The sequence below is a fragment of the Pochonia chlamydosporia genome, chromosome 5, assembly GCF_001653235.2.
Source record: "Pochonia chlamydosporia 170 chromosome 5, whole genome shotgun sequence".
Lineage (NCBI taxonomy): Eukaryota > Fungi > Ascomycota > Sordariomycetes > Hypocreales > Clavicipitaceae > Pochonia > Pochonia chlamydosporia.
Genome location: NC_035794.1, coordinates 3,118,246 through 3,135,343, shown reverse-complemented (window position 1 = coordinate 3,135,343; position 17,098 = coordinate 3,118,246). Strand labels below are relative to the sequence as shown.

Sequence of the window (17,098 nt, the reverse complement as noted above, 5' to 3'; positions counted from 1 at the left end):
GTATTTCAACTTGCCATCGACTCGGACCCTCGTGGCACAAGTGGAGGCACGGATACGGACCAAACCAGACGGCAATTGCGATTTTCCAAGGGTGCGGCGGTTCCGCATCCAATCTCAAAAAGAAATTGGTTCCTTTTTTCTGTTGGCTGCTCCTTCCGCAAGTCGGCCGCCATTCCCATTGGCAGCTGCAAGTTGCGGCAGGAATAAAGCATCCACGTCGCACCAATCCAATCCTTTTTTAATCCATCTCGGAGTGTGTGATTGAGGAGGACGCCAGCAACCATGGGCATCATCTCGAGCATGTCGAGGGCGGAGGAATTACCGTCGAATCCGATGCGGAATGGCATCGACGCCGGCAGTCCTGTTCGCCGCATTTTGTTCCTGGATGCATATGACTCCTTCACCAACAATATTGTCTCGCTCCTGAAGGATGCGCTCGGCAGTCACATCACGGTGCATGTTCTGCACATGGATTTGAAGACAATTGACTCGGATAGCACGCCCGATTGGACGAGGCAGGAGTTTCTGCACCGTCTTGCGGATTTTGACGCTGTTGTTTGCGGGCCGGGGCCGGGTTCGCCGCTTCACGATGCGGATGTTGGTGCCTTCAAGATGCTTTGGGATCTTCCGAGGGAGCAGTCGGTGCCGGTTCTGGGAATTTGTCTGGGATTTCAGAGTCTGGTGGAGCACTTTGGGGGCAAGATTCGACGGCTGCGAAGGGGTTTGCATGGCATGGTGCGAGAGATTGACCATGTTCAGGTGCCGCCTGCGGATATCTTCGACAGGGTGCCTCGATTCAAGGCTACCTTGTATCATAGTTTGTGCGCGGATATTGGACAGGATTATGTTCCGGAGCAGAAATGGCGAGAGGCGAGGTGGCAGGCGTCAAAGCAGGCACCTGATTTGATGCCGTTAGCTTGGATATCGGAGGACTATGATGGCGAACACCCTGATGACCAGGAGCGCATATTAATGGCTGTTCGGCATGCTACCAGGCCGCTATGGGGTGTTCAGTATCATCCCGAGTCTGTGTGTACCGAGTCGGCGGCGAAGGCTGTGATTCGGAATTGGTTTCACCAGGCATTGAAATGGAACGAGGTGACACGACGACAAGTGCGGAGGAAGCCTAGCGTGGACCATGTTGATAGCTTGAATCCATCGAATCATAGTCTTCCCGGGCTGGATTCTGGACGGAAGCTGTCGGCCTGCCCTTGGTGGAATGACTTGCAGTCTGACTTGGCTCGTCGGGGTATCAACCCGGGGTATTCATATCGACAGATCAAACTTCCCGAAGGAGTGGACACAGCTGAGATTGCAGAGGTACTTGGTCTTGGATCCAAGGATACGATTATTCTGGACTCGTCGAGTACCATCAATGGTGATCCTCTTGCCCGAAGCTCCATCATTGCTCTGGGGGTGGAAGAAGCTCTACGACTAGAATATCACGTAGGCGACAACTATTTGGTACTCCGGCAGCCTGAGACCTCCGGAAGACGGGGGCAGTGCCAACGAATATGCCTTGGAGAGGACGTGGATCCTTGGAGTCCCTGGCATGTCATGTCAGAGTATTGGCGATGGAGAAAGTTGCCTGAAAACGATATTACGGCGGCGTTCAAAGGCGGCTTCATGGGGTTTGTCACATACGAAATGGGTCTTAGTACTCTGAGCCCTGGATCGGTCTCCAAGTCGCGCGGTCACCATCGACCTGATCTGTGTATGGCTTGGGTGTCTAAGAGCATTGTGCTTGATCACCAAGCTGGAGTTGCTTACGTCCAAGCCCTCAGTACCGACGACTGCAACGACTCGTGGCTAGACGATGTCGTTGAAACCATTCAAAGCTCACAAGCGTGGCAGCAGCCTGGCTGTGGACGAAGCTCTGATATGAAGCCGCGTCGTTCCAACGAAGCTCTCCTCGATGATGTGCGTAGAGGTGGTGGCCGTTTACACGTCTCTGTCCCGGACTCGAATGGCTATGAAGCCAATGTCAGCAAGTGTCAAGACTTTATCAGGGAAGGCGAGTCGTACGAACTTTGTTTGACAGCGCAGACAACCATGACTAGACCACCGGGCAACGACCAACCACATCACACTCGGCCAGCTGCAACAACACGGGAACACGCGACGCAAAAGAAGATGCCTTCTGTGAGCGAGGCGTCTCAGCATGGAACACCTTGGCAAATTTACCGGGCGTTGAGAACGAGGCAGCCTGCACCTTTTGGCTCATTTACCCGCCTTGGTGGAGCGACTATAATCAGCTGTTCGCCGGAGCGATTCTTGATGCACGATCCGAAGGGTCTGTGCTCTATGAGACCCATGAAAGGGACAGTGCGAAAGTCTGCTGCAGTATCGACATTGGCACAGGCCGAAAGGATTCTCCATGTACCCAAGGAAGAAGCTGAGAATCTCATGATTGTGGATCTTGTACGGCATGACCTGTATGGTGTGTGCGGTGCGCAAAGTGTCACCGTGCCAGACTTACTCCGGGTTGAGGAGTACGCCAGTGTCTTTCAAATGGTGACTGCTGTTAATGGCCAGCTCCCAGCTGAAAAACTTGCGGCTGGAACTGACCCAAGCAGAGGAGCGTTTCCTTTTACCGGTATGGACGTTCTGGCAAGTTGCTTGCCTCCGGGCAGCATGACTGGTGCTCCCAAGAAGCGCAGCTGCGAAATCTTACAGACGATCGAGCCCACAGAACGGAGCATTTACTCCGGCGTTATTGGGTACCTGGATGTGCAGGGCAAAGGCGACTGGAGTGTTACTATTCGTACCATGTTTCGCTGGGACGATGAAAAGGCTCCCGCCCAAAGCGGAGAGGCTGAACCTCGCGAAGTCTGGCGAATTGGTGCTGGTGGTGCGGTCACGACACTCAGCACGCCGGAGGGAGAACGAGAAGAAATGTTTACCAAGTTGTGTGGACCCCTTGGAACGTTCTCGGATGTGGCGTAATATAGAAGGGAAGATTTCAACATACATACACTCTGGAGTTGGGCCTTGGTAATTTCAACACTTTTGTAAGATATCTAGAGGGACATGGCATGAGCGATATGGAATATGGGAATGGGAATGGGATAGTGATGCGACATGGATTTTAGAAGACAACTCCGCTTGATCACATACTAGACATCATCAATAGAGCGACATTGGTTATTCCTTAATCAACAGATAGACCTCGCTGAATGCAATTTACATCATACACAGACGCCAGACCCAATCCTCCTCATGCCGTATTCCCCCCAAACCAAAAGTCCAACCCCATTACCACGTATGAAAGCCTGCTCGTGATACCCGCGCCGCTTAAAACTCTTGCTCCTCGTGGAAGAACATGCTGAAGCTGATGATGGTTCCGTAGATCAACAAACCGCCTACTACCGACATGATCATGGCCTCAATACGGATGAGGTCGGAGTGCGCAAGAACAATAGGAAGCGCTACAGATATTAGTACATTGCTAACATAAGAACGCGAGACGGTGCGATGAGGAAGGGAAGACGTACCCATTCCCATTACAACCAAGAACCCTGTAAAGAAGCGTCCCAAATCAAGCACCGCGGCACCAGAGCTCTCAACAAAGTCATCGGGATTGGCGCATCGGCTGCAGATCCAGTTGGGAACGGGTGCAATGACATATGTTGCGACGACGAGCAGTGGGAAGTACGATTGGTAGAGGGCGCAAGAGAGAATGACGAGCAGGAAGCCGACTGCCAAGACGAAGGAGAGGGCAATGATGGTTTTGAGGCCAGCGGTAGGCATGGTGGGCGTCGGTGTCCCCACGAAGGGGCTTTATCGGGGACCTGGAATTCTCGAAAAGGAATATCGCGGTAGACGATGTAGCTGCGGATGAAGCAGTTTCGTGAAGTGATGCTGGGATAGTGGAGGCTGGCGATGATGCGGCTCGGAGCTCTGGAGTCGTCACCTGGACTGCAGCTAATACCTGGTGGGCATGTTTACGGAGCGGCGTTGTTCCGTACCGGAAGGATGAGAGGTCCAAGGCACCAGGCTGTTGCCAAGCAGGAAGGCGGTGAGGTGGACAGAGAAAGCAGAGTGGATTGGTCTGAGGACCCTGGGCCTATCATCGCCTGGCAAAAAAAATCTGGAAGCGAACTTTCTTGGGTGCTTGAACAAAATAATCGGCGGCGGGGACCTTTTTTCCTCTTCCCCTACTGTTCACCATTACCAACGCTTTTGTGTTTCTTTCATTGAGCGACCACTGCTTTTTGGCAGTGAGGAGTCATTGTACAAGATGGCGTCGGATGAGATTATTTGGCAAATTATCAATCAGCAATTTTGCTCTTTCAAATTAAAGTGAGTTAAGCGGAAGTCTGGATCGAATCCAAGATTTGCATTGCATTTTGCATCTCACTACTGTCTGGACCGAGGAGCAAACTTGAATACAATTGTTTGCTAACAGATCAACAGAACCGAAAAGAACCAAAACTTCTGCCGCAATGAATACAACGTCACCGGTCTCTGCAACCGACAATCATGCCCGCTCGCCAACTCGCGCTACGCCACGGTGCGGCAGCACCCAACCAAGCAGACCCTCTACCTGTACATGAAGACAGTCGAGCGAGCGCACCTCCCGTCCAAGATGTGGGAAAAGATCAAGCTATCAAACAACTACACCAAGGCGCTGGAGCAGATTGACGAGCGCCTCATCTACTGGCCCAAGTTCCTCATCCACAAGTGCAAGCAACGTCTCACGCGGCTGACGCAGGTGCAAATCCGGATGAGGCGAATCGCCGCCGAAGAGGAGCGTCTAGGCGAGAAACTGGTGCCCAAGCTAGCGCCCAAGATCAAGCACCGCGAGGAGGCGAGAGAGCGGAAGGCCGAGGCGGCGGCGAAGCTGGAGCGCACGATTGAGAGGGAACTGGTGGAGCGTTTGCGACAGGGTGCGTATGGCGATCAGCCACTGAATGTTAGCGAGGATATTTGGAAGAAGGTGCTTAATGCTATGGAGAGGGAGGGCCAGGGCGAGAGAGACGAGGACCTGGACGAGGGTGTTGACTCGGAGGATGAGTTGGAGGAGGTGGATAGCGAGGCGGAGGATGGGGAGAAGGAGGTGCAGTATGTGTCGGACATTGATGAGAGCGAGGCGGAGCTGGATGAGTTGGAGGACTGGTTGGAGAGCGAGGACGAGGATGAGGAAGATGAAGAGGATGATAGTGAGGATGAAAAGGTTGGGGCTAAGCGCAAGCGTGGTCGGGTCGTCAAGATGAACAACAAGAAGGCGAAGCAGGAGAAGGAGAAGTTGACGCTCACGAATGATTTGTCGTGGTAGATGGGGTATGAAACGCGGAGGTTTGTGGAAGTATTACGTGGTTTTGCATTTGCTGGCGTTGCGGCGTCATTTCATTTCATTTTCCCATGTTCCATCGTTGTCCAGTCTGTATCTATCAAACATTCTTACCAATCAATGACTGCACAACCATTGAATTAAAGCAACCATTGTTTTCACGGTCCAGTACCATACGTATCTTTGTCCATCTTGTCCGTTTCTAAAATAAGCTCCTAGTCAGCCCCACCCGTAACAACTACCACCCCCACCATCACAGGTGACAGCATCATCACCATCTTCAAACCACCACATCACACCATCACAAAGCAGCCATGACATCCTGGTACTCCAACATCCTCACAAAAACAACCTCCCAAATCTCCTCCCTGCGCTCCACGCTCCTCGCCTCCGAGGCAGACGGCGACACCGAAGACGACACGCACGTTTGCCGCGTCCTGCGAAACTACTACACCGACAAAGGGCGTCCTCTGCCAGGGTGGCTGCCTCCCGATCCGAAAGCGCCCGTCCAGCCGGTCCAGCAGCCGCTCTATGTACAGCCGCAGGTCGGCTCGCGGTACGGCGGACTACAGGGAAATACGGGCGGCGGGTTCAGCAGTCTGTGGGATTCAGGGCCGCAGCAGCAACAGCCACAACAACAGCAGAGTCTACGACAGGGACGGGGCGGCGGAGGGAGGGAGGAGGTCATGGCTAGGCCGTTGCCGAGTCAGCGCGCGGGCAGTTATCAGGGGACGGGGCAGGCTGGCGCGGGGGGTGCAGGTTCAGCACAGGATCGGTTGAAGCAGAGACTTTGGGGGGCGGGGAGACAGAGTCCTGGACAGGCGGGGGGACAGTTCCAGCCGCCTGGGAATGGGGGCAATGATGATAAGTTTGCGCCGGGGGGGCCCTATTCACAGGATGGGAGGGGGAGAGGGAGGATGGGCTTGCCGAGTGGTCCTAGGGGGTATAGATAGGATACACGGAGGAGCAATAATAGTGTTATGAATAATTACGTTCTTTTTATCAAAATGGTATGCTAAATGAAATCGCTGGTCCGATATGTAAAAGTACAGTGCAATAACTACGTGTTTCTACTTTCCTGGCATGCCGTCGCCCTTTTGTGCTACTGTCTTGCGAGGCAGCACTTCCACTTTTCTGCTTAGCAGTCTTCTTAGTTCTGGGGAAATGACTTTTTGTTCCGTCTCGGCGTCTTTGCCTTTGGCTGGTGTCTGTGGCTTTGACTGTGACTGTGTCGACTCCTGGGACGACGCCTCAGCTCTTGGAGCTGGAAAGTTTTGCTTCTTGTCAATGGCCTCTACTAATCGTTGGAACTTGCGGTACAATGCTTCCGCTCTGATGAGCGTTGATTCGAGATCCATGGTGTTGGAAAGCTCATTCACTGCCCGAGTTGTTAGTACATGGCGACCACTGCAATGCTCAGTAAGGGGAACACATACCATATTTGAGAACTTCGTCAAAGGCCTTGAGGTGCTCCATAATGACGTCCCTGTGCTTCTCCAAAATGGCCAGCGCAACAAAGAGGTGAAACTCGGCGCTCAGATAATCTGTCCACAAGCCCTCCCACAACCTCAGTATATCTACCCAGCCAAACTCCCTCTTATACCACACCAGAATCATGCGGAAGAAGAAGAAGAAGTTGGTGCTGTCTGCCGATTGCAGATGATTCCACAACTTTGGATCCATGAAATTCACCAGGTGATCCAACGTGAGTAGCTGGCTGCGCATGCCGGACTGATCCCGCAAAAAGTTTCGCTCCATGCGTTCCATGAACTTTTGGAAGCCCCAAAATGCAATAGCGTCGTCTTGAATTACTGCATAGATGGGAGAGAGCAGATCGGACATGCCTTGCACGTAGCCCAGGTCTTTGTTGTATTCGTTGTACGTGAGCAGCATCTCCTTCATCTGCTCTAGGTGGACGTTTGTTCCGACTTCTGCAAAGGGTGAGTTGGGGTCTGGATGGGGCGTGTCTTCTCCTTGAAAGATGGCTACATTGCGGTCTGTTCGGTGAACGTCCTTTTCTGTAGGGGTGTTAGTGACAGGTGTAATTGCACCAAAAGGTCTGCACATACCGATTCTGCCTCTTTGTTCTCGCCACCACTCTCCCGCCTCACCCTCACCACCATCGCCCTCGAGGCGCTCCCACCACGAGTGCTTCAAACGGTAGTATTGATCCCGAAGTGACGCAATCTGCGCCTTTCGCTCATCCGCAGTCCCGTACCACTCGTACACCCCCAAGAGGAATAACCAGGCTTCCTTGCGAACGCCATCCTCAGTATCGAGGCCACCATGGAAGATGCGTTCCTTGACCTCGTCAACAGTTACTGATAACCGCCCAGTTTCGGGATCAAAAAACGTCTCCCACTCGGTCATGGTGACAGGTTTCCGCCTCTCTTCCAGAGACAACCCACTCGCTCCTTCAAGTAGCTCAAACTCGCCGACATCCGTGTCTTCAAGATCAACAACGTCCTTCACTGTCCAAATACGGCCACGTCGATCCCGCTCACTCTGTTCTGCAATACCCATAGCCCACCGAGCGAGATAAATCCTAGCGCTGTCAAACTCATCCTGGAGAGTTTGCACCTCTGGGGTTTTGAGCAACCTCTTGACCTGCGGCGGCAAGTTGTTCTTCTCGGCAAAGTCTTGCGCTGCCCTCCTCGTAAACGTGGTCACCTTGCTGAACTGATTCATAATGTTCCAGCCCGTTTCCTTGACAAGCTTGACAAACGGATCCATTTCCGCATCTCGACTGCTCCCAGCGGCCCTATTTCCCGTCGTGACTTGCTTAGATGCCCCGCCAGCCTTGGACCCAAACCCTTCCAAATCCTCCTTGCTTGGTTCTACAAGATAGACGTTGGGTTCGGCGCCGGATCGCTCAATCTTGACATACCTCCTGAGCCATCGCAACACTTCGTCTGCTCCCCAAAACATCTGTCCAGACTCGCCAAACGGGTCAAAGTTGTCCCTCGCAAGCTTCTTCTTTTGCAAAATGGTACTCTCGCACTCATTATCATGGAAGAAGAGAGCAGGGAAGCTGTCACCAGCTCTGGAGTTGATGATGATGGAGCCATACCACCAGCCTAGACTCGGCGGCCGTACCAGCAGAGAGTAGATGGCGCTGACAGGGATAGCAAACGAATAGCCACCGACGGAGCCGCTATGTGTTGTGACAGTAGGCGGCGGTGGTACCAAGTAGGATTGCTTTGGCGGTGAGTCGCCATCGCAGAGGTCAACTTTTACGTATATGCTTGCTGAATCTCCAAGTGCTGATTCGGGAACCCATGCCAGCAGCAGATCGGAAGAGCCGGGGGTATGGACTCGCGGGAGGACGATGATGTTGGGCGCCCGGAAATGGGATGCTTTTGCTGCAGCAGTGCTATGTAGCCTGGTATGTTATCTTTTGCCGAAGGAGTCGGATGGACGTAGACCTGCCGGGGTTAGCTACATCTTCTGCATCGCATCAAGATATCACGGGGTGGGGCAAGTAGATGGAGCATCAAAGAGCTTGCATACCTTGCTTTTGGAAAACAACAGCTTGACTCCCCTCCCTGTCTCCGTGTGTGTAATGGTATTGTAGCCGCCCTCTTCATCGTCACTCATGGCGTAAAAGCTCGCCGACGGCGATGCAGATAGGGTGGAATCTTGATGCTCTGGTGCCGACCGTGTCAATGTCATGATCTGCTTGAGTCGTCGGCTTCGGCTGCGGGGCGAGCAAGTACCAAGTACCGATGGAAATGGCAGCTTCGATACCGTCGACGTCAAGCGTAGGAGCCTTCAAGAGTCGAAGCTGGAGTTTGAGTTTTGTCGAGGACCATGGACAGCATCAGCTGTATCTTAATGTCCCGTGTGTGGTCAAACGGGCCATGTGAACGTTGTCTGTGGCTGAGTGAAGACGAGCTTGAATGACGACGAAAGTCAGCCCAAAGTTCGTCGTCCACGCGGTCATTCATGGAGGGGCAAACTGGGTGTACCCAGTACCGACACTAGGGCGGCCCATCGGCAGTAGATTTTGGTAGCGGTACCCCGCCGCACATGAACCTTGAATGGAACTCGTCATGAGCAGGCAGATGTGGCTAATAGTGCGACTGCATACGTACAGACACACGCAAGACGCTCAGTGGTTATTCAAGAGGAGGAAGAGTGTGTTTGTCCATTTGTTCTGGAATGCGAGGTAGAACACTTTTTTTTTTTTTTTTTGCTGTTCCTGTGAATATTCATGTGTACTCTGCTAGGCAGTCTCCTGTGTCATCTCGCTTCTCACTTACATGGATCGTCGCGATTCCCCAGCTCAAGCCCCAGCTGGACTGAGCAAACAGTTTTTCAGATTTTGGAAAATACCATCGTGCCCCTTATTCCTGTTTGATGACTGCCCACAGATACCGTGGTACTTACGGCAATTCAGACTGCACATCATATGGATTTGCTTCTTTGCTATGGCCTGTCGTGGGATCACTGCCTATGGGCCATGACGACACAGATTCTTGTCTAAGTAGCAAAACGTGTCGTAAGGTTCCTGTTCTTATATGCACTGCCCACATATGGGCTTCAATATTTACAATAAACCCCCAAATTACCAACCTTGATTTGCCCCGACGAGCCCACCGACCTCATACATCCATCCTCTGCGGGTGTATTCAACCTCTTCGTTCACCACAGCCCATTACCGCTACACTTGCCCGTTCCAAGTTTTGCTTTGAACCTCAGTTTCCACTGCAGTTTCGGGATCTGTATAATGAACGGGTTTGTGAATTCGAACCATCCACAAGAAATAGTCCTCGATAACGCACAGATTCAGCAAGATGCCGTTGGCGTGCCAAGCGATTCCGCACACAATGGCTCCGGCAACAGCATCCAAGATGAAGTGATTCGCTGTAGCAACAATAGCCGTCAGAATAAGCGCTGGGTACGACATGCCGAGTGCAACGATTGAGACCCGTCTCCACGAAGTAGGGCGAACACCAGAAATCGGAAGTGTCGCAATCGTTAGACCGATGAGCAATGAATAGCCAAAGTGCAAAGACGGCATCGCAGCTATGGCTTGTTAGTTACGACTTTATATCCGCAGAATATCTAGAATATCCAGACTCACCATATTGGTTGCAGAACTTATTAGTGGTCCACACACTGCTCTCTCCATCGGAACTGTGCACTGTATCGACGAAACCAAAGCTCTTAGCCTCAACTGCACTGTCTCCCTCATATTCCGGATCACTCAGCAGCCTCGGTGGCATGCATGGCCAAAGTGTGAAGACGACAAAGGCCAACAAATTGCACACAGCCATGGTGCGTCTCCGAGCCTCGTACAATGCTGGTCCCGCAAGAATATTATCGTTTTGAACACGGCCACTCGTCACACGGCCCTTTCGAGTCGTCGTCAGGTAGAAGAGAGCGACAAGGAAGAATATGGTGCCCGGTATGTGAATGAACGAGTACACTCGATTGATCCAATGCATCAAGAGCGGATGTTGGAGGAACCAGCGCTGGATCGGAACTTCCCAAAAGATATGGAGTCGTTGCTCAAGATGAATGACCTGCAAGGCGTGTCGACGAGCTACATTAACAGTACCCTCTACAAGAGTAACCGCTGTGAACGCTCGACCGAGCTGGTATACCTGGGGTGATGTTAGGTGAATCTGCCATGCATTACTTCACACCCACAGACATCTCTACGTACCCAATAAATGAGAGCCCAATACCATGCCTCGGCAAGGAAGGGGAACTTTTGGAGCACTCGACTGAGAAAACGGTCCTTGAAGACTAGAGTGTTGGGCGAGGTCACTATCTTCTTATACCCGAATAGCTGGATCTTTCGGCGGCGCAAGGTAGGTATTTCGTGGAGTGAAGGTGACGAAGGTGTTTTCCAGGTGCTGTCTGTCGATGACAGACTATCTTGTGAGGAGCTTCGTCTACTGAATTCATCGCTCTTTTTGAGTGATCCATCGATAGGTGCCCAGGCAACTCGACCTTCTCTGAAGTTGTAGTCCTTGTTTCTGTTGAACCAAGCACCTCCAAACAACAAAGTTACCACGACGAGTGGTTCAAGAAACGCACCCACCGCCATGACGAAATGGCAGGAGCGAGGCCGAAGTTGCAAACTGAAAAGGGCAGGAGGTAGGTACTCGCACGTGAGCTGGCAGCTTAATAGTTTGCTTTGCCAGTTGCGAGGAGAGAGGAGAGAAAGACCCTAACTTCAACTCGTAATCGATACATTCGATACCGAAAAAAGACTAAAACGTAACTGGCAGCAAACTACACAATACACAGCGCGAAAAGGGACTCGGGAATCAGACATTAGACGACACTGGGAAAACCAGCCTTTTTGACTCGGCCGACTTGGGATGATGCTACGGCAGCTACGGGGATGGTGGCGGTTATTCACCAGTTGAGACGTTTACAAAGCCAAATCCACTCCGCTTACACTGACAAGTCCGTTGAGCATCATACAAATCTGGATACAAGCCACTGGTACAGTTTCTGATTTAGCACACATTTCCCACCTTGAGCCCACCGCAAAGTCCGTCCAAGTGAAGCTCGTTTTAAGTTTACAAACCAAGATGATGGGAACAACGGAGCAACGTCCCCACCGCCAAGACCAGTGGCGCATCTCATGGTCAAAACCGTCCAAGACTATTAGCTCCCATAGGCGGACCAGGTCTTGGAGTGTTACAGGGCACAGGGGTGAAGCAGCCGCTAGTATCGAGCCTCCATCGAGGAGTCGGAAGACGGGCTTGATCGATGCCGATGATGTCGAATGGAATACTGCTTCAAAGTCGGTTTAAAGTGAAGATGCATAAGCAGAACTTTAACGAGTTGCAAATCCAGATTGGAGGCCTAGCAGAATAATTCGCTATCAATAGTCACCAGCTCCGTGGCTTCTGGAGGTGAAACGGCAACATTCCGTCCAGCCATTAGGACATGACACCCGGACATCAAAAGGGAAGCCATCGCACAATATTCGGACACATGGTGGGCCGGCCCAGTGCATCAAGGACGAAAATTGTCCCAAAGAATGAACCCCTGCCTGACCAGCCCCCAGCATGTGGCTTGGCACAAACTGTTCCAGATGGCACAGGAAATTATTGTGTTTGTCAAGCTCAACACTGTACCGAGGAGCCGAATTTATCACGGCGACCGACCTGGTACAGTAAATGGAATACGTCACCACAAAACTGTCGCGGTTACTTTTACTAATCCAGCAAAGATGATGGCAAAAGCTTGACAAAACACACTGCACAAGTTACCACGAAGGAATGATATTATCATCATCATCATCCAGACAAGCTACCTGTGGCGCTAGAGAAGGGATGGATGGGCACGCGAGCACTCAACTCCGTCACTAACACAATGTGTTGGCGGCAAGCAAGGATTGGCTCCGGCACATCCGCCATAATCCCAACGCAGCCCACACAACAACGACCATACCCAAGAGTTGTCCAAGCCTGTTCCGCCGATAGTTCATGCTGGTGCGGCCAACGTTCATGCTCCTTTTCTCTTTCCTGTACAGAGCCTCCATGACAATCGGGGTTCACCCTTATCCGTCTCACCGACCCTGGCTCACCTCCAATGGCGCACAGTTTGTGAAGCACGATTACTGAGAGATGTCGCGTGACCCCAAGGCCAACCGTTTTTATACTCTCAGCAACATATTTTGGCAGTGAAGGGGGCCAAGAGGTATTCCTAAGAAACACAAGCGTATGGAATCCTATCGTTTCTGCATTGTTTCCTGCCATCTTTACATGTTTTTGGCAATCCTTCGACCTGACAAAATGGCAAGATGCATGTGCTAGCCTCCGCACCTCGACGTCACCTAGCTTTTCTTGGCACACCCGACGGTTTTTAAGTAGTCAGGGTTTGAGTTATCTCCGCTTGCTAGCGGCAGTGTTTAGGCATTCGGTTGGCGCTAAGCATGAAAGTGGCCATCTTGTCGCTAGTACAGTTGAGATGGAATAAGGGTTACAAGCTCACCTGGTTGCTGCTACCCTCCTTCGCGCTTCGGACCCTTTGCCATGTCCGTGAACAACAGAGATGGGGTACCGCGGTTGCGATGACTTCCAATACACGTGGAGTTGCCCTTGGGTTTTGGATTGCCGGCGGCAATAGTATGCCACCAGAGCAAGCGTCTGCGGCACCATCACTTAACAAGAGCAAAGCTATTTCATCAACATGACTGACTAGCAACATGGGTACAGTTGTATAAAGTTCGAGCATGCCACAACCTTGGCTTGTTGTCAGCCCAGGGGATTCATTGTACCTGTCAACAAAACTAAGAACCCCACAGCCAGGAAGAAGTTTTCAGAGAGAGTTATGTTCAGTCGTGAGTTGAATGAATGAAGGGGATAGCATTGCGCGTACTGGATATAAAATGTTCATTCCCGGTGCTTCCGGGCACTGCTGGCTATAGTCTTGGCATTGCTGCAAAGATGCATGTCCCTTGACTGCGGAGTAGATACGGCTCCCCAATTTAGTAACAAGTAGGCTAATCATTGTCTGCCGGTTGTGCCCGAGCGAGCTGAATAACTGACCGCTCGAAGTGGCGGCGTCTTAGTTGAAGAGAATCCAGGGCCAGGGGATGATGAGACGGGCTGGGCATTGAGCAGCAAATTGGCGGTTTCGCCGCTTACATATTTGAATTCACTGAATTATGGCATAATGTAACTAAATTGTTTGGCAGGTTTTGTCAGTTATGCAAAGAGAAAGGCGAACTACAAGCAATCCTGCAAAACCAGAGATGTGTTTACTATGCCAATCTCCAGCAAAACATCATTCTCCCACAGAAGAATAGCATCAATGAACATAACGCCATCAATAAATAACCAACACTTACGCAACCCTGGGGATATCCCCCTAAACTCCCAACATTCCAAGTATTCCTGTTTTGCTTTTCCCCAATAGCAAACCACGAAACAAGAACAACCTGTCCAACCCAACACTCACCTCTGCTACGCAAGCAACTCGCCATTCTCTGTTTGAAACGAGCCGAACTTGAAAATATCGGCCCCATGCTTCCCTTCTATAAAATGTTCTGGCGGGTTGATTGCGAGTGCATTCCGGACGCTCTCCGTAGTTTGATTTGCATTGATATGAACAGGAGGCGGTTTGTGACTTACCAATGATGATAATTTGCAACAAATGGAGTCAGTCAAAAGCATTCACTAATTCGACTCGATCCTTGGTTCTATCAACAACTTAACCACGGCCATTGTCGTGTCATGTCCAAGAACCAGATGCCGTTTCCTATTCGGGACAGGGGAGAAATATCATCAATGCGGGGGACTGGGGAGCGGAGTCGGCAGTTGTGCCGATGTGCTTCGCCTCAATGCAGTCAGCTAAGCCATGACCAAATATAATTTTAGAATCATGCGAGTATTCGTACACTAGGTCTTATGCATATAGATTGGCATGCCCCTCTGCGCATACAATAAGGACCAGACTTCTGACGGTTCTATTCCACCACGATAGCTGTAGCGTACGCAGGCGGTAAAGCTCAGAGTCATCGCCCTGTTTATCTGCCAACATGGAACATAAACCTACGCGTGGTGCCGGGAGAGGTCAATATCTCACTGGAGCCTTCGCGGCATCAAAGGGATAGATAGGGGAATCCCTCTGGGCGTAAGAACCAAACACACACAGGAGCCTTGGCATGTAAAGGAAAGCGAGTCATAGATGTTGACATTTTTATACGCCTATGCTATGTTGCTTCTACCAGGCCGCCATGACTGCAGGTCCATAATATCATCTTTGTCTGGCTAGATCTAAAGAACCCCGACTATAATCCTGATCCTAATGCCAACACCAGCATCGAAGGTCTGCGGAAGCTAGCCCGCGATATCCTGCAACCTGCTGGCGTCAAGGTTCTCTACGGCTTCTACGGCTCCCAGGTCACCGAGCGATCCTACCGAGTTATCCGCGACGGTTTAAATGAGAACGAGAGCATTGGCGTGGACGGCGCTCCATATGCCGTCGGGGGCGAATTCACACTCAATGGTCCACAGGATATCAAGAAGCGCGTCATGTCTACGGGCTTATATAACCCGATGTTCTATTTCGGCGACTGCAACGATGCATGCACATCCACATCCATCTGCCCGCGGCTTCGATGTGCTGCTGAGTCTAAAGTCATGGGAAAGGTGTTTGGATGGACCATCTCGCGTAATAGAGCCGAGCAGGCGACTAAGATGATGGGCGAAGCTCATGTCGATGGCCGCATTTACGGGTTTGTTGCCACTCACTACTACGATCACGCTGATACACGAGCGGCGCTGGGCATTATCACTGACTGGTTAGCCAAGAACAAGGACAAGCGATACCTCGCCACTGTTAACGACCAGCCTTGGTGAGCTTCCAGACATTGAGGCCCGGCCCTGCCGTCCTGGTTGATAAAATCGTTAGCAAAACGATATATACGGGAAATAGTTGTTAGTAAATCTACAATAGGTTATCACAGCATCGTGGCAACGGATAGTAGACTTCTAAAAGAATCCTATATAAATTCATAATTCACGTATAAAGAATCTTAAATGGCTAGCATGCCGTACTCTCGGAACTTTAAAGTGGCCTATGGTACGGTTGCTAATATTACTTAAGTAGCTAAGGTTTAGCTCCCAGCTACACCAGACGTGATTAGTAGTTAGAGAGAATCAGAAAACGGAAACGCTAACTGCAACACATAAATTACGGAATGTGTTAAAGTATATCATTTTCAACAGATCAATGTGCCCGAGTTGGATGAACACTTTCAGCTTCGAAGAGAAGTAATCTTGAGTCCGAACAAGACATGTCTTCTCGCTTTGAGAATGGGACGACAAAGCTTGCGACAGTGGATTCATACCGATCCCGAGAAGCGACAGAAAATATGGCTACGTCGCAAAGACGCCGCCTGAAAGCCGATGTTATAGGGGCCGCTCAATGTATCTCGTCTTGGAGAGGATTGGCGCTTTACGAAACCAGGACCCCTTGGGGCAATTCTGTAGCCTCTGCTGTGGATGTGTACATACATGTATGTACTAATATATGCGGGTAGCCCGAATCGGGTTTGTCCCGGTGATGACAGCTGTTATGAGAGCACACGGCCCTGGGGTTTCAATGAGCACCTGTACCTGATACTGAGTTTTTGGACAGCTTCCCAAACACAACGTATAAGAAGAACAGTGTAAAGCCATCCGATTGGGTACGTTTCTTGTCTCAGACAAGGAAACGTGGTAAGCGAGACCAAATCACGACGACTTGACCTACTGCCGGTTAAGATGTAAGTTGCCGTGTGGCGCGATCGCACTAAACCCATACAACATGGGGCAAAAAGAAACAATGGCCTTCGGGACACCAGACAGCCAGATGCCGAGATCGGCACTTGCCCAAACGTGAGTGAATTCACGTGATACCCCAGAGTGGTTTGGCGTAAACGGCATTGTTCTGACCTTAAAACGGACAAAAGTGGATCAATTGATGCGGCCAGGCAGCCAGCCCCCCAGCCAGCAATCCTCCCAGCGCCGTTTGTCAGGTCGGGGTGTATCCACTGAAGCACTTGAGGGTAGGGACTGTGCTGCACATGTGGACTTAGTGACGCCAAATGCAACTGCTGTTGGACAAATATGTGCTGTCCGGTGCCTGGCAGCGCATTCTGCCCAGAGCGTCGCAACTTCATCACCACCACGGTCGAGCCTAGATTCATCGGCAGTCGTCGCATCTGAGGCTACCCGCAGGTGATAAGCTTTCTCCATACGACCAAAACATATCCAGACACCATAGTACACTCGTTTTATCGCCAGTGCCAACGACTTGGGCAGATTGCTTCCCCGCCTCTGCCAACCG

General features: G+C 51.3%; 6 protein-coding genes across 6 annotated transcripts; 4 read left to right on the top strand and 2 right to left on the bottom strand.

The window, feature by feature from the left end:
• Positions 1-282: 282 nt before the first annotated feature.
• VFPPC_06251 (aminodeoxychorismate synthase) lies at positions 283-2,946 on the top strand (the record flags this gene model as incomplete). The annotated part of the gene is made up of 1 exon (XM_018285312.1): positions 283-2,946. One exon carries the CDS (start codon positions 283-285, stop codon positions 2,944-2,946), a length of 2,664 nt encoding a protein of 887 aa, XP_018142393.1.
• A 348-nt stretch (positions 2,947-3,294) lies between these two features.
• Positions 3,295-3,750, bottom strand: VFPPC_16304 (vacuolar protein sorting 55 superfamily; the record flags this gene model as incomplete). The annotated part of the gene is made up of 2 exons (XM_018294057.1): positions 3,295-3,428; positions 3,495-3,750. 2 exons carry the CDS (start codon positions 3,748-3,750, stop codon positions 3,295-3,297), a joined length of 390 nt encoding a protein of 129 aa, XP_018142392.1.
• Positions 3,751-4,240: 490 nt separating this feature from the next.
• On the top strand, positions 4,241-5,278 carry VFPPC_06250 (protein MAK16; the record flags this gene model as incomplete). Its single annotated transcript, XM_018285311.1, has 2 exons — positions 4,241-4,302; positions 4,417-5,278. 2 exons carry the CDS (start codon positions 4,241-4,243, stop codon positions 5,276-5,278), a joined length of 924 nt encoding a protein of 307 aa, XP_018142391.1.
• A 329-nt stretch (positions 5,279-5,607) lies between these two features.
• Positions 5,608-6,246, top strand: VFPPC_13990 (sec1-binding region of mso1 domain-containing protein; the record flags this gene model as incomplete). Its single annotated transcript, XM_018291761.1, has 1 exon — positions 5,608-6,246. The coding sequence occupies one exon, from the start codon at positions 5,608-5,610 to the stop codon at positions 6,244-6,246; it is 639 nt and encodes a 212-aa protein (XP_018142390.1).
• A 117-nt stretch (positions 6,247-6,363) lies between these two features.
• Positions 6,364-8,890, bottom strand: VFPPC_06249 (GTPase-activating protein GYP7; the record flags this gene model as incomplete). Its single annotated transcript, XM_022428503.1, has 5 exons — positions 6,364-6,671; positions 6,730-7,311; positions 7,363-8,447; positions 8,531-8,718; positions 8,804-8,890. The coding sequence occupies 5 exons, from the start codon at positions 8,888-8,890 to the stop codon at positions 6,364-6,366; spliced, it is 2,250 nt and encodes a 749-aa protein (XP_022284315.1).
• A 6,085-nt stretch (positions 8,891-14,975) lies between these two features.
• On the top strand, positions 14,976-15,627 carry VFPPC_13989 (phospholipase D; the record flags this gene model as incomplete). The annotated part of the gene is made up of 2 exons (XM_018291760.1): positions 14,976-14,982; positions 15,041-15,627. The coding sequence occupies 2 exons, from the start codon at positions 14,976-14,978 to the stop codon at positions 15,625-15,627; spliced, it is 594 nt and encodes a 197-aa protein (XP_018142387.1).
• Positions 15,628-17,098: the final 1,471 nt, after the last annotated feature.